The following is a 16,069-nucleotide window of genomic DNA, read 5'->3' as shown; positions in this document are numbered from 1 at the left end:
CCACACTGCCCTTCATTCCCTTGGTTGTGACAATGCTTCAATGAAACTTAACGCAAGCTCACAAAACAGCATGCAGTCTTTCTAATGGGCACTTTAAATCCTTCTAGTCTGAAGACACACGTTTAGTGCCCTTAAAAAAATGCAAAAACATCTAAAACATCAAGTCTCACTCTTAATTCCTACTGGAGTTCAGACTGTGACTCTTCTGCCAAACACAGTTCCTTTAGTAACACGGCCCAAATCTTCTGTTCTCTGGATAACTGGAGACTGAGTGTAGCCCCAACCCCAAGCCTCATCCTGAGGTCTCCTCCAAAGGCGTGTATTTTTTTTCTAGTCCAAAACAGGATTTTTGACACCGATCAAATGATTCAATGCCCACTTTTGTTTCTTAAACTTGTCCCATTTCCAATTCCTTTGGAGTTGCACCAAGAAACCTTTAGCAACTTAATCTAATCTTGCTTTCAACCTATCATTGAGCTTCTCTACAGTTCATCCTCCCATATATCCCTTTTTACTTGTTCAAAACCGACAATATTACAGAAAACTGATGAAAATTATGGTAAATGGGACTAGATCAGCTTAGGATAGCTAGTTGGCATGGATGAGTTCGACTGTGCTGTACATCTCTACAACTCCAAAACATCATTGACTTAGATGTCTCTCTCCCCAGATGCTTTAAGACCTGCTGAGTATTTGCAGAATTTTCTGTTTTTACTCTTTTGTTTGCCAAGTTTGAAAGATAGACATGAATGTCTTAGAAAAACACTACTATTTGAGTACACATGATGCCATAGTAAGGCCCTATATTCACAAGTGTCCTGTATGAGTCAAGAGCATGGTGCTGGAAAAGCCCAGCCAGTCAGGCAGCATCTGAGGAGCAGGAGAATTGACGTTTTGGGTATAAGCCCTTCATCAGGAATGTGGCTCGTGGGTCGGGACTGAGAGATAAATGGGAGGGGGGTGGGGTAGCTGGGAAAGGTGAGAAAGAAGGTGATAGGTCAGGGGACAATGATGAACAGGTCCAAAGAATGGTGCCAAATTGGAGGCTTGGGACTGGAATAACGTGTGTGGGTGGAAACTATTGAAATCCACATTTATCCCATGTGGTTGCAGGGTCCCAAGCAGAATGAGGTGTTTCTCTTCAAGGTGCTGGGTGGTAATAGTTTGGCAGTGGTGGCATCCCAGGACCTGAATGTCCTTGATGGAGTTTGGCGGGGGTGGGGGGTGCAAAGTTGAAGTGTTCAAAACGGGCTGTGGGTGTCCCAGAGATGTTCTCTGAAATGACCCGCAAGAAGGCATCCTGTCTCTCAGATGTAGGGACCACACCACGTGCAATGGATGCAGTAAATGACATTGGGAGAGGTGCAGGTGAATTTCCGAGAGATGTGGAAGGATCCCTTGGGGCCTTGGAGGGAGGTGAGGGGAGTGGCGTGGGCGCAAGTTTTGCACTTCCTGCGGTTGCAGGAAAAGGTGCCAGGAGTGGGTGATTTACCAAAGAAAAAGGACCAATTTCTTGGGATAAAACAGAGTACAACACTTTCTATTTATTCTATTACTGTACTGCAAGACAGAACTATCACTGCATAAACATATGTTTACAGTATGCTCTGTTCCATTACACAAATAGCACAAACTGCAAAATTGGAAAACTGTTTCCTTGAACAGACCACAGAATTCGTCAACAGTGATTTCTAACTCAATTAATACACCAGCCATTGATAAAAGCACATCTCAAACTGGCATACTGTCTCAGAGAAAGACACAACAGGATCAATGAAAATTAAATATTTACCCTTTAAATTAAAGATTGATTCTCAAATTTCCCACTGCAGTATTTCAAAGCTTAAAATGCCCAAACCGAGCATCATTAGATAATTCAGGCAACCCTTATAAACTGCCTCAGAGCTATGCTCTTAGAAACAGTAGCATGTGCTGTTAATAACACAAGTAAATTTAAAATGGAGTATTTGGAATGTATTTTACATGGGTAGCATGGACATGTTATGTGGAACTGATGTCTTATGAGTTAAGTGATCTTTCTCATTTCAAACTTATCTTTCATATCATTTGGACTTGACAACACCCTTTTGAATTTCTTTGTTACACTGATCTCAAACTGGTTCATCAACTCTTCAGATGCTTCACTTGTATAACTGCAATAGCTACATTTTCAGTGACTTGTCAAAGATCAAAATCTTGTGAATTATGTTAAAAAACTTTTGTTGCATAGGTAATGAAAATCATTGAATATTTTATTGATTTACGACTACACTGAGAAATAAACTCTGCCCAACCTCAATACAAACATAAGTTTTAAGAGATTAAGCTTGACTGATTATTCTACATGTAACATCAATTTTATATCATTTTCACCCATAAAAGACTGTTAAGCAGTCTAAGGATGCATGGCATTCAAGTAAACAATCAGACCACAGAAGATGGCTCTGCTTTATGTATTTTGGTTGTACTTAGATCGAGACCATTCTCATAGATAATAGTTGAAACTGGTCAAATTGATTATGGTATTCTAGTTAGTTCAATTAAATAATTCGAAGCATCTGTAATAATTCTTAGTAGTTTGATTGACAGTTATAACTAAAGTTGTTTGAGGAAGTGGTCACGGGATCAAAGTAAATTTGGTAAACGGAATCCAGAATATTTTGAATCTGACTCTCCAGCATTTGTAGTCCTCACTTTTACCTGAACGCAGGGAGCAGAGGATAATAATTGATGGTTGTTTCGGTTACTGGAAGCCAGTATCCAGCGGGGTCTGCAGGGATCACTGCTGGGACCCTCACTGTTTGTAGCATAAATAAGCAATTTAGCCTTGAACGAAGGAGGACTGATTCGTAAATTCAGTAAATTCAGAGGCAATACAAAAATTGGTTGGGTGATAACTAGTGAGGAGGATACAGGATGACACGGAAGGGCTGGTCAAATGGGCTCATCAGTGGCAAATGAAAATTAATCTAGGTAAGTGTAAACTTTTACATTTCAGCAAGACAAACAAGGGAAGGGAACACAATGGTAAGACCCTGGGAAGCAATAAAGATCGGAAGGACCTTGGTTGTAGGAGAATGTATAGCCCCTTCAGTTAGCAGGGTAGATAGATAAGTGGTTAAGGCAGCATTTGGGGTACTTGCCCTTGCTAGCCAAGCTAGACAGTTTAAGAGGAGGGAGTTGATGTATAAAAGGTTGGTTAGGCCACAACAACAAGAGCTTAGTGTGCAGTTCTAGAATCCACATTATAGGAGTCACGAGATGGCACTGGAGAGAGTGCAGAGAAGATTTTCCAGAATGCATTGGCTGGAGAATTTTAGTTATACAAAAAGTTTGGATAGACTGAGGCTGTGTTCCCTGAAGCACAGAGAACGGGAACCAGTGGCAGGGAACATGGTTGAGAAGTATAAAATTATGACAGACATAGTCAAGAAATAGCTCTCCTTTGTCGAAAAATCAATGATCAGAGTGCATAGATTTAAGGTAATTGACAGGAGTTTTAAAAGAGGATGAGGGTGGCACGGTGGCTCAGTGGTTAGCACTGCTGCCTCACAGCACCAGGGTCCTACGTTTGATTCCAGCCTCGGGCAACTGTGTGGAGTTTGCACATTCTCCCAGTGTCTGCGTGAGTTTCCTCCGGGTGCTCCAGTTTCCTCTCAGTCCAAAGATGTGCAAGCCAGTTGAATTGGCCATGCTAAATTGCCCATAATGTTGGGTGCAGTTGTCAGAGGGAAATGGGTCTGGGTTACTCTTCAGAGGGTCGGCGTGCACTAGTTGGGCTGAAGGGACCGTTTCCACACTGTCAGGAATCTAATCTAATCTAAACATTTTTTCACCCACAGTGTTAGGTTCTTTTTTTCTTGAGATTTTTACAACTGCAACATGTCAACTTCTGTGAACAACCAAAATTTTATTAAGCACAGTATAGAACAAGTTTTCTGCAGAATCATTTAACAGACTTTGCAGGGTTTTGGAGCCCTGTCAAAGATCTGTGAACAAACCAACAGTCCTTCCTTTATACAAGATCTTCACATCAGTCAGTAATGCCCACAAGACAACCTCCCAGTCACATGCCACTGAAGACACAATGCAGTGACCACATCATTTCCAGAAACAATATAATGTAAATCGCCCCTCAATGGTCAAATCTGTTTTAAATCTTTTTTAACTGCAGGAAGTAGTCAAAATTCCAACTGCAATGTTGTTATTGATTTCCGAGTAGGGGATGATAATGTAAATTCTGAATAACTAGGAAATGGCCATGTAAATGGCTCGGAATGACAACAGATGGGAATATAAATTCCTTGCAATCTACTTTTAAGTTAGAGGCATCCCACCCTAGCCTCAGGATATCCAATTTCCTGCAGATCAGCAGGACAAATTAATCCTTTAATATCTCAGTAGGAGATGGGAATCTAAAACTGTAGATTTAGATTTGCTAAGCCAAGTTACACAAAAATATAATCCAAGTAGTTTGGTGGTTAATTTTGACCAGTACAGATTCAACTGACAGAAGGGCCTTTTTCTGTGCTGTAGGCCACTTTAAAATGGGGCAGGTACTCATCAGCTCAATACTCAGGTGATTCCGGTTTTAAGATTAAAGGTACTACTGTTTGACAGTTAATCTTAAATGAAATGTTAATGCCAATTAAGTGTCTTTGCTGCTTCTCGAGTCAAGAACTTCTCAGAACACTTTTGCACTGTAATAAGTTTATCACAAAGATCAAACCACAATATAAGCAATAAATGTTTTAATTTGATAATCAGGTTCTACCTCCAGTTAGATACTGAATAAATAAAGGCACACCAATCAAAAGGAGATGCAAGATCTGCTTAAGGAGTGACTAATGATAGGAACCTCATAAGATTATCTAGAATGAAGAAAAATAAACAATAATCATGGCTTATAATTGCGGTCAAGTTGTGACAAACTGGTACAAGACAAGATGTATTTGTACAACAACTTTAACTTCATAAAGCACCCAAGACACTAGACAGGTATGCTAAACAGAATATGATGCTAAGCCACACAAAGATACACTGGAGAGATGACAAAAAACTTGACCAAAGAAGTAGGATTTTATCAAGCATCTTAAAAAGGATGAAGGTTGAGAGAGAGAGAGAGAGAGAGAGACAGAGAGAGAGAGAGAGAAAAAGAGAAAGAGAGACAGAGAAATGTAGAATTCAACGCTTTGATAGACATTAAGCAACAGCTTCCGATGGAGCAACACAAACATGTGGAAGGTCAGAAAAGCAGCACAAAGATCTGAAAAAGAGCAATGTTTCAGAGGATGGTACAGAGACAAGTCAAGGTCATAAAGGGGTTTGAAAAGGAAAATGAGAATTTCATAACAGATGCTGTTGTACGAGGAGCCAAAATAGTTTCTGAAAATTAGTGTAATAGGAGAATTTGACTATGTGCAAGTTACAGAGTCATGGTAGAGTTTTTGGATGACTCCAAGCTATAGTGGGTAGAAAACAAGAGGGTGATGGGAACTGAGCATTGGAGCAAACAAGTTTGAAGGTAACAAAAGACATGAACAATGATTTCAGCCAATAAATTAAGATGAAGCAGACAGAAATGATTAAGGAAATGACTGCCAAATCTACCTACTGTAAAAGGATAAGGTCCAAAGTCGATCTCTGGAAGAAACTAAATAAAATAATTGTGGATTATGTAAATCTGAAACAAAAACAGTAATTGCTGGAAAAGTTCAGCAGGTCTGGAAGCATCTGGGGAGAGAAATCAGAGTTAATGTTTCAGGTCGAGCAATCCTTCTTCAGAACTGGAGGAACTAACTCAGTTCTGAGGAAGGGTCACTTGACCTGAAACTTAGCTCTTGACTTCTCTCCACAGATGCTGCTAGATCTGCTGAGCTTTTCCAGCATTCTCTGATACACCAAGGGTGCATATCACAGAGTTCCCTAGGTGTGGAAGCAAGCCATTTGGCCCACTGAGTTCCTACTGACCTTCTGAACAACATCTTACCCAGTCCCACCTTCCGCCCTATCTCTGTAACCCTGCATATCCCATGGCTAATTCACCTAACCTATATATCCCTGGACACTATTGGCCATGGTAAATTGTCCATCTGTTTAACCTTCACATCTTTGGACTGTGGGAGGAAACCCCCATGCACATCGGGAAAATGTGCATACCCCACAGATAGTCGCTTAAGGGCGGAATTGAACCCGGCAGTCGTACTAACCACTGTACGAGGCAAAAGTGAGGACTGCAGATGCTGAAAGTCAGAGTCTAGATTAGAGTGGTGCTGGAAAAGCACATCCGGTCAGGCAGCATCCTACTCTTCGGATGCTGCCTCACCGGCTGTGCTTTTTCGGCACCACTCTAACCTAACCACAGTACAATCCAAGCTGCAAATGGCCTGTCAGTGACCGGGGACAGCATCAACAGCAATGGCTCGGAGTATTTCTATTTATCCAGTAGCGAACGTTGAACGAGCAAGGGCGACAAATCAAAGGTCGTGAGAGACGGTGTGGTTAGGTAGAGCTGGACATCATAGGGCTACATGTGGAAACTGGCATGCTCTTGAACGCTATGCAAAAAAAAACGTGGAGACATTTATTTCCCCAGAAAAAAAACAGTACATCATTTGTCAACCATACGCAACTTAGACGGAGGAAAAATGGTAGGTGATATATTTGAAAATAGGGCTATTCTTTATCCCACGAACTGAGTGCGATACAGAGGGGAAAAAAACGCAAAAAATGTTCATGAATTCAATAATCTTGATCTAGCAATTCCAAGTTTAAATCTATTACATGTGACAGTAGAATCCTTAAGGATGTGCATGCACGCTGCAGAAATGGAACAAGATGTTTTAATTCTGCAACCAAGATTGTGAACACAATGTTGCAGTCCTGCCGCGATCAAACAGTAAAAACGCAGACTGTGATAGGCCCTGTGTATGTGAACGATAGGTAGCAGAAGAGAGAGCGGTTTGCTGAGGAGATACACCGATCACGAAGAATAGACTGGCCGCCGCCCCTCACCTTACAGCAACTCGGACACAGCAGTCATCCTGAGCAGGCGCCGCCATTGCGCTGTCTCTAATTCCCGAGCCGAGTCCTGACCATCCAAACCTTTCAATGTCACAGCTTCGAGCGGCTCCCGTGGGTGCAGCAACTCCCTACTACCTGTACCAGCAGTGGCACAGCCCTGCGGGAGCCATGGGAACTCAGAGCTGAATCACAGCGGCAGGGAATGAGGGAGGGGAGGATAGGGGCTGGACTCAGCCCGCCCTCCCGCCCGCAGCCGGCGTCAATGAGCTCTCAGGGCACCCGGCCACCCGCCTCGGCCTGGGCTGGCGTCGCAATGCGCTCGCTTCGGCAGGTTGGAGCGGGGGAGGGGGGGGCTGGGCCTCCGGGGAGACGGAGTCTGGGGGCTGGGCCTGGCCGCGCCGCGGGCCGGGGGCCGGGCAGGGTTTAGACCGCCTTCCCTCCTCACTCCAGCCCGCCTCCGCTGTCAGGTGCGTCAGGAAGGAGGAGCAGCAGCAGCAGCAGCGTCACCGAGCTCTTCTCCGGATCGGGCTTCCAATCAAATCTGATCTTTATCATCAAAAATGAAATGAGAACGAAGGCAGTGGCGATTTAAAACATGGAGGAGTGGGGGAGATGGCGGGGGCAGAGGTAACCCGCCTCATCTGTGATAGACAGCTCCCACAACCAATCACGGCGCTGACCGTTATTGTGACGTGCAGGGTCGAGCTCACCTGGATGAGGTAACACTGTCCACACCTTCCACCTCTGATCGACACTGACACCTGGATAAGGTAGCATTGTCCTCACCTGCCACTCCAGCTGGATACTGACACCTGGACGGGGCATTACCATTCTCAGCTTCCATCCCAATTGACAGTGACACCTGGACGAGGTAGCACTGTCCTCAGCTTCCATCCCAATTGACAGTGACACCAGGACGAGGTAACACCGTCCTCATCTTCCCCCCCCCCCCCCATATGACTATGACACCTAGATGAAGTAGCACCGTTCTCAGCTTCCACCCCAATTGACACTGACACCTGGATGAAGTGGCACCATCATCAGCTTCCATCCCGCTCGACATTTGTCAACTGGACAAGGTTATATTGTCCTCACCTTCCACTTTCGTTCAACGCTGACACCCGGACAAGGTAGTACCTATCATCCCCTTCCACTTTTGTTCAGCTGTGACACTTGAGCTAGGTAGCACTGAGCTCAGCCTCCACCACTGTTCAATGCTGACACCTGGGCAAACTAGGGCTGCCCCTATTTTTAAAACTTTTCAACATTTGTACGTGAGCAAGGTAACATCCTGCATATCTTCCATCCCTGTTCAACACAGACAACTGGGCAAGGTAGGACTAAGCTCACCTTAACACTTCTCCCCCTTCAACACTAAACTTGGCCAAGTACTGTCCCTTCCTTTCATGCCTGTTAAACACTGGCCCATGGGTATGTAAGGTTTTCCTCACCTTTCGTTTCTGCTTATCACAGGGATTTTGGAAAGGAATTATAGTCCTCATCTTCCATCCCTGTCAAACAGTGGCACCTGGGCAAGTAAGCAATACCAGCAAAGCGATGTCAAGCATTGTGCACTCTGATAGTTGACATCTGGTCCATAATGTCTCCGCTAGATGGAGGGGGGCGGGGAGAACCCTTGCATTTTCCTACTTTCTATATAATCATACATTTTCCATTACTCTTTCTAATCCAGCAAATTAATTCTTGGCTGATTGTGGGTGGTGACAAGGTTTTTATTGTAATCAGTTATGGTTACACTCCAGTGTTGTATGTTCAATTAGTCCTTATTTAGTCACCTCACCCCACCCTGTGCAGCTTTTCCACCTGGTCAAAGTTAGAAGTTAAGTTTTTGAGGAACAGAGGAGAGGTAAAAAGTGAAGACTGCAGATGCTGGAGTATCAGAGCTGAAAATGTGTTGCTGGTTAAAGCGCAGCAGGTCAGGCAGCATCCAAGGAACAGGAAATTCGACGTCGAATTTCCTGTTCCTTGGATGCTGCCTGACCTGCTGTGCTTTAACCAGTAACACATTTTCAGCACAGATGAGAGGTACAAAAGGTTCAGAGGGGAAGTTTCGGAGCTTGGGGCACATGCAACAGGTAGCAGAGAACAAGCTGCAATTAAAAGATGTGTAAGATGCCAGATGAACGCACAGATCAAAAGGAAATTGTTAGGCTGAATGACTTTAAAAATTGGGAGGGGTGCAGCCATAGGACGAGAATTTTAAAATTGAGCCATTGTTGTTCTAAGTCAGTGAACATATAGATGATGGGTAAAAGATGGGAGGCAGGAGTTAGGATACAGTCAGAGTTTTGGATAAACTTGAGCTTCCAAAAGTTTCATGTGATAGTCTGGAATGAGGAGCAGTGAAATCATTAACAGTAAGATAGTATTAATTGATTTCTTTATTGTCAGTGAGGTACAGTGAAATTAGAATACATATGGATTTCAACTGACATCTGGACAAAGTTGAAAAATATGAAGGTGAACTTGGAAGCAGACACAAACCATCTGATTTAGTCTCCTAACATAGCCAGAGAGGGGGATGAAATCAAAAAGCAGAATTTAATACGTTGACAAAGGGGTTTAACTCATTGGGTGTGTTCTCTCTGGCTGGGTAGGCCTGGAAGGATGGAGGCAGGGAGCAAGAAGAGCATTAATCACTGCCATGAATAATACCTCAACATCCTGATTGACTCTTGTTGGGCTTGCAGCACCTGAACAGCAAAATGACATGCCCAGTCTGTAGTAAATACATTATAGAACAATTTGTTCAGTAAAATCTAGCTTTATCTGCTAATTTCAGACAGTGTCTGATATAGGAAATCATGCTTCTCTATTTGCTAAAAACTGACAAATAATCAACTAGTTTTAAATGTTTTACAGTGAACAGTACCAAGGTAAGTGTAAAGTTGTCATAGTCCTACCAGTCTGTTGGGCTGCTTTCTCATTAGATGGTGGTTTAATCGGAGGGTCACGATGCCTTAGGCAAAGGGAGAGGTTGAGAAAACAAGACCTTCAGGGTAGCCTAAGCTGGTGCAGTAATTGAATCCATGCTGTTGCCATTATTCTGCATCACAAACTAGCAATTCAACCAACTGGGCTAAATCAAAACCATGATGTTTTCATTTGAACGATTGTGGGTTCAAATCTTACTGTAGACTCCGATATGCAATACAGGCAACATTTCAGTACAAATCTGAAAGTTGCAATGCAAGATGTAGATTCTTTTATTAGAGATTAAAATGTGACCCCTTCTTTGGACATGGATCAAACACATCATTTTGTACAACTTGATGGGCTTGGGAGTTCCCTACTGCCTTGATTAATAGTTATTCCTCAACTAACATCATGAAAACTCACATTATTTATTATTTTACTGCTGTTTGTGGGACCATGCTGTCCTCACATTCGCTGTATTTCTGTACTTTACAGAAGTAAAGAAGTGGCAGATTCAAACCACTATAAATGCCGGAAGAAAGATCACAGAAGCGCTTCACAGGAGGCTCCCAAGCACTGAAGAGGTCACCTAGATAGGGGACGAAACGTCTGCAACACAAATTCCCAGCTCGGCGAACAGAACCACAACAACTTTATAGAAGTACATAGTTGGCTTTTAAGCGTTTTAGGCACACTGAGGACACAAAAGTAGTTGTATAAGTGCAAACCCTTCCTGCTTTGATTTACTCTAAAAGTCACAAGATTCTTAACAGTAAAAAAATGGAAAAATGTTCATGATAAATAAGAAATTTTAATTATTGTAATTTAACAATGAAACTAGCATGTTGTCCAAAATACAATACAATATGGTGCATTTACTTACAGATGAAATAAAACAGCAATTTAAATGTCAAAACAGAGTTCATATTCATTAGAGGTAAATTCTTGATTCAGATTAAACGATTTGCTCTCTGCACTGACTGCACTGTGCAAAAGCTATTCTTTCTGAAGATATTTACAAGTCAGGTTACGTATTAATTCCAAACAGTACAAAATGGAAGCTGCTATAGTGGTATTTCAAGTATACTGAAATTTGTCATCATATACAAATATTGCCTGTGTTGGTAAATTATGAAATATTAAAAATACTGCCTGCTGCATTTTAATATTACATTTCTGCATGTTAGTCCAATTCCCTTTACCATGTCTAAAAATTCAAAGAAAGACTAGCTAATATTAGCTATTCGAAGCAGAAGACCACATTTATGAAATCTTGAGTAGCTGTTTTTTTTTTGACCTACAGTTGTGCATTACCTCATCCATTTTTTTCATAACTTGACTATATCTATCCAAAGTAAACCTTGATCACATAGATTTTCCTTTTCTACTCTCAAACTTACTATATTTGGGTCTACAATTTCCAAACTTGAGATTTGGTGTTTGATCAATTGACCAGAATTACCACGTCAAAAATTATAGACATTCAAAACATGTAGGGGTAGATATTTGTTTCAGGCAGTTGCACAAATCAGAAAGCATGGTTCAGCTGCTCATTAAATGCAGAAGCTGATATTCTGTTTCACAGACTGCGATAGAAATGAATATTGCGAGCTGTATGGGATTGCTTATTTTGCATCACTACCAGAGACGAATTTCAAACCAAAGTTTCTTGTACTTTTTCCATCACAGCATAAAATGCAATTAATTTGTAATTATAAAACTCTTTCAACTCACATGAGGAGAAATAGCCTTGCTTGTTTCCTGTGCACCTGCTTTTTATCTGTCACATCCTGGTCCAGCCATATATTTTGTTGGAACTGCTATGCCATAATACTTTTACAGAACTGACTTACTTGCTATATGACTGCATGCATCATGCAAAAGAGATTGAGAATATAAAGTTGGTTGAGGTGCTGTAGTATAATTAATTAGACTAACAATACTTGTGGGAAACCAATATTTTACAGCATACAAACATGCAATCAAAGACAGAATATTACTGGCAATTTCTGTCCCAGACACAGAAAATGGTCTAATTACTTTTTAAAAAAATATTGAAGCAAGCTTTGTCACATCGATATAAATGACCTGTTTATTTAGAATTCAATCTCACTTACATAAACACAAAATGTTAAAATGGACCAATGATGATTTAATACAATGAATAAAAATGCAACTTCAAAAGCAACATGTTTTTGTTAAAAGCAAATAGAAAAAACACCCAGGAGCTCCAATGATACATTTTAGACTGACATTTATCCTTACAGGTTTAAATACTGGCTTTGATTGTCATCTGAACTATAATTTTCCTCTGTGCACAAGTTTCATAAACTCTAGATGGAACACTTTGCACTCAAAGTTTTTTTCTGTATCAGGACAGATGCAAAGAAAGCAAGACCAATCCTGCACCATGTCCTGTTGGCCAATCAATAGTTGTAAAATTCACCAATTACACCATCCTGATGGGGAATGAACAAATCAAAGTGGATGCAACAATGAAATTCAGTAGCTCCATTCTTCAAAGAATTAAAAACAGGAAATAATACATAGACTTGGTGTCCAGGTACAAGTGTGAAGAATACTAAATATAGAGAGAAAACAAATTCTGTGAGGAGTTAAACTCCATTATTAGACTGTCCCATTGTAAAATGCAGATAAACGTGTCCAAATAATAGATCTTTTGCTACAACAAAAGTAGTATGTTTTATATAAACTATAGTGGTTATTAATATTAAAGGTAAACAGTCTTATGTTTTGAAATACCAAGAATCAGAGAAAGCATACAGTGGCAGATGGGAGTTGCAAGAAATGAAGTTGTATTTACTTGAGTTCTGTAATAAGAGCAAAAAGGGAATGGATATTCATGTTAAAACATGGTTAGAGTTCCTGATCTTTTACTGTTGAGATCTGCATTTATTCAATTTTTTTGAAAATCAAAAAGTGAAGAACCTCTCCCTATTCCTTTTTTCCTCAAACACTGGATTCTTAGAATTAAAATATAAAAAGTTCATTAGTTATAAAGGAACATCCTGGGCACAGTGCTAAACAAGTGTTGATGTGGCATCATCCTTGTGAAGATCTAAGCTGGCCACTTGCTGTACCAGATACTTCATGAAATTTTTGTTCAACAATTGATGCAGAACCTTTAATTGCATTTAAAGAATGGGAGCAATACCTTGCAGAATATAAATTTTAGTCTCCTCATAACATTCATAATATTTTTAAGAAAATGTCTTTAAGTTAACTAAATTCTAACAATGCAGTAACATAAACCTGTAAAAAGAGTTAACACATCACAGTATTTCAAAGGAAATATAAGGTTATTTGTTGTACTGGAAGAAACTAGTTATTGATCCTTAATAAATAGGAGATTGTTTTATTTAGTTTGTTTGTCTCATGCAATTCATTTGAAAATCTTTTTGTCATATTATTCACATTCATTTTCAGTGTCACTATTCTTCAATTTCAGTGGTTCTTAGTACAGAGTCTTCTCCCAAAACTCTGCACAGTTCATTCAGTCGTTGCTGCATTTGAGGCACTCCAGCCAGTTGAGACTCAAGTCTCTGCTTTTCTTCAGCCAGTGAAAGTCGAGTTGCAGTGTCCAATTGCTCAAATCGCCAGCCACCCTCCCCATCAAATTGTAACAAATGTGTGTGGTATTTCCTAGAAACATCAAATCAATCTTTCAGATATGCTTTCCAACTGACAAATACTGAAACTTCAGATTAAAACAAACCATTTGACTTGTTTTTGCTGTTATTCTGTATCATGATCAATTTATTTTGAGAAAATGCATCAGCTTCCTTTATATCATTCAGTAATTTAATAATAGCCATTTGTATTCTACAAGAAGTGCAATGTTCAGGAAGATATTCCAGCAATTTTTGACAGTTATGGAGGAAATTAAATTTCCATCAATACAAGTTGATTTCTTATGGCATTGCTCACTGAAAAGAAAAGGTTTCTTCCTGTAAATTTAATAGATGTACATGTGAATTCATAAAGTATGTAATAAGAGTTCACAAAAATGCAATGCAAAAATTAGGAAAAGGAATGCAGAGCATAGACAGATATGTAGGAGATGTAAAACAAAAGTACTCAGTTGTAATTTAGATTGGCAGAATATGTGTAAAACATTATTTAGATGTCTGTGAAATAATCTGATGTCTTCTCTATTTGAACATTATTTCAAAAGTTATAAACTAATTATAATGGGATACTTTAATTATCTGAACATGGACTGGGATGATAGTATTGCCGTCATATAAAGAGAACAGAGGGACAAGAATGTCTGGCCTGTGTTCAGAAGAATTTTCTAGAATAGTGTGTTTCCAGTCCAATAACAGGCAGCATTGCTAGACGTAATTCTTTGGAACTAGGGCCAAGTGGACAAAGTGTCAATAGGAGAACATTTAAGGGACAGGAATCATTGTATCATAAGTTTTTGTTGGCTTTGGAAAAGACAAAGGAACAATCCAGGGTAAAAGTCAATTGCAATGGAACATAACGATTCAGAAGCAAGACAGCTACTTCACAATTGGCTACATTCAAAGAAGAGATAGTTCAGGCACTTTGAAGATATAGTCCCTTGAAGAGTAAGGATAGGGCAAACAAATCTACAGCTCCCTGGATGACAAACAGAATCAAAATTAAGATGAAGAGAAGATTGCTTATGACACATCAGGTGAATAATGTAGCCAAGAGCCAGGCCAAATTTATTATGAGAGGGTTTAGCGAGTTTTGAGAAGATTTGTAGCTCAGGTTGAGGTTCTGGATGTAGGTTTGCTCACTGAGCCATAAGTTTCATCACCATACAAGGTAGCATCTTCAGTGAGCCTCTGGACGAAGTGCTGCTGGTGTTTCCTGCTTTCTATTTATATGTTTGGGTTTCCTTGGGTTAATGATGTCATTTCCCATGGTGATGTCATTTCCTGTTCTTTTTCTCAGGGGATAGTAAATGGGATCCAAGTTAATGAGACGGGTTTTGAAGAAGCAAATACATGAAGCAAAAGTCTTCTATGGGAAATTAAATAGTAAAGAGGTGGTAAAAGGAGGAATGGAGTAAATTTTTACATGGGGGCACGACTGAGGTACCAGCTGAATACATCTGTCTTTGTTGAGGAAGAAGATACTGTACAGTCACAGTCAAAGAGAAGAAGTTCATTTAAGTATTTAAAACTGATGAGGTATCAATAGGCTCTCTATACTTCAAGTTAATTCAAACTGGAACAGGTGCACCAAAGGAGACTAAGGGCAGCAACAGTAGGAACTGTTGGAGGTACTGGCCATAATTTTCCAGTCACTCTTTGAATCAGGAGAATTATAAGTGGTACTCCCTTGTTCAAATTTGGGTATAAAGATAAACCCAGCCACTGCAGGCATACCTTTGTGGTGGGAAAGCTTTTGGACATGATAATTTGGGACAAAGATAGAGAACCAGATGGCACAGATTTAAATTAGTTGGCAAAAGAAACAATGATGGAACATGGAAAAATATTTTTATACAGCAAGTGCTTGAGAACTGCCTGACAGTTTGATAGAGATAGGTTCAGTCAAGATGAAATTGAACTATTATCTGAAAAGAAACAATGTGTAAAGCTATAAGGAGGCAGTAGTGAAGAGATGAATTACTCCTTCAGGGGACTAGCACAGACATAAGCCAAAAGATCTTGTGTGTTGAAGTATTCTAAGTAATGATGTGGACATCAACAGATGATCAATTAAACTGAAGCTTGGTTAAACCAATTTATGTGTCATGGCAAAAATGGGAACACTAAAGTAGAAGTAGGCTATTCTCTCAAGGCTGTTCTACCATTTTAGATCATGGCTATCTATTTTGAGGTATCAATGGTCGCCATTGGCTTGAAGATGCCAGTGTTGGCATGGGGTGGACAAAATTAAAAAATCACAACACCAGGTTATAGTCGAACAGGTTTATTTGGAAGTGCTAGCTTTCGAATCGCTGCTCCTTCATCAGGTGCACAACCATTTGATGAAGGAGTGGCACTCCGAAAGCTAGTGCTTCCAAATAAACCTGTTGAACTGTAACCTGGTGTTGTTTGATTTTTAACTTTGTCTATTTTAACGTGTTCCTGTGCTAACGACATTT

At 40.3% G+C, this 16,069-nt stretch overlaps 2 protein-coding genes across 4 annotated transcripts in view; both read right to left on the bottom strand.

Moving 5' to 3' along the window:
- Positions 1-7,573, bottom strand: part of kif21a (kinesin family member 21A) — a 148,984-nt gene extending 141,411 nt beyond the window's left edge. The window contains exon 1 of one of the 3 annotated variants that reach the window (XM_060842947.1): positions 7,015-7,573. In XM_060842947.1, coding sequence (XP_060698930.1) covers positions 7,015-7,061 — 47 coding nt within the window. In that variant the 5' untranslated portion in view covers positions 7,062-7,573. The remainder of the gene's footprint in view (positions 1-7,014) is intronic. The other 2 variants (XM_060842945.1, XM_060842946.1) reach the window with 2 other exon arrangements.
- Positions 7,574-10,808: 3,235 nt separating this feature from the next.
- The window catches only part of LOC132826765 (ATP-binding cassette sub-family D member 2-like), a 98,280-nt gene continuing 93,019 nt past the window's right edge, over positions 10,809-16,069 (bottom strand). Inside the window, exon 10 of the mRNA XM_060842948.1 lies at positions 10,809-13,623. Coding sequence (XP_060698931.1) covers positions 13,413-13,623 — 211 coding nt within the window. The 3' untranslated portion in view covers positions 10,809-13,412. The remainder of the gene's footprint in view (positions 13,624-16,069) is intronic.

Source organism: Hemiscyllium ocellatum, chromosome 23, assembly GCF_020745735.1.
Source record: "Hemiscyllium ocellatum isolate sHemOce1 chromosome 23, sHemOce1.pat.X.cur, whole genome shotgun sequence".
NCBI classification, from domain to species: Eukaryota; Metazoa; Chordata; class Chondrichthyes; order Orectolobiformes; family Hemiscylliidae; genus Hemiscyllium; species Hemiscyllium ocellatum.
This window is presented reverse-complemented; position numbering and strand designations above follow the sequence as displayed.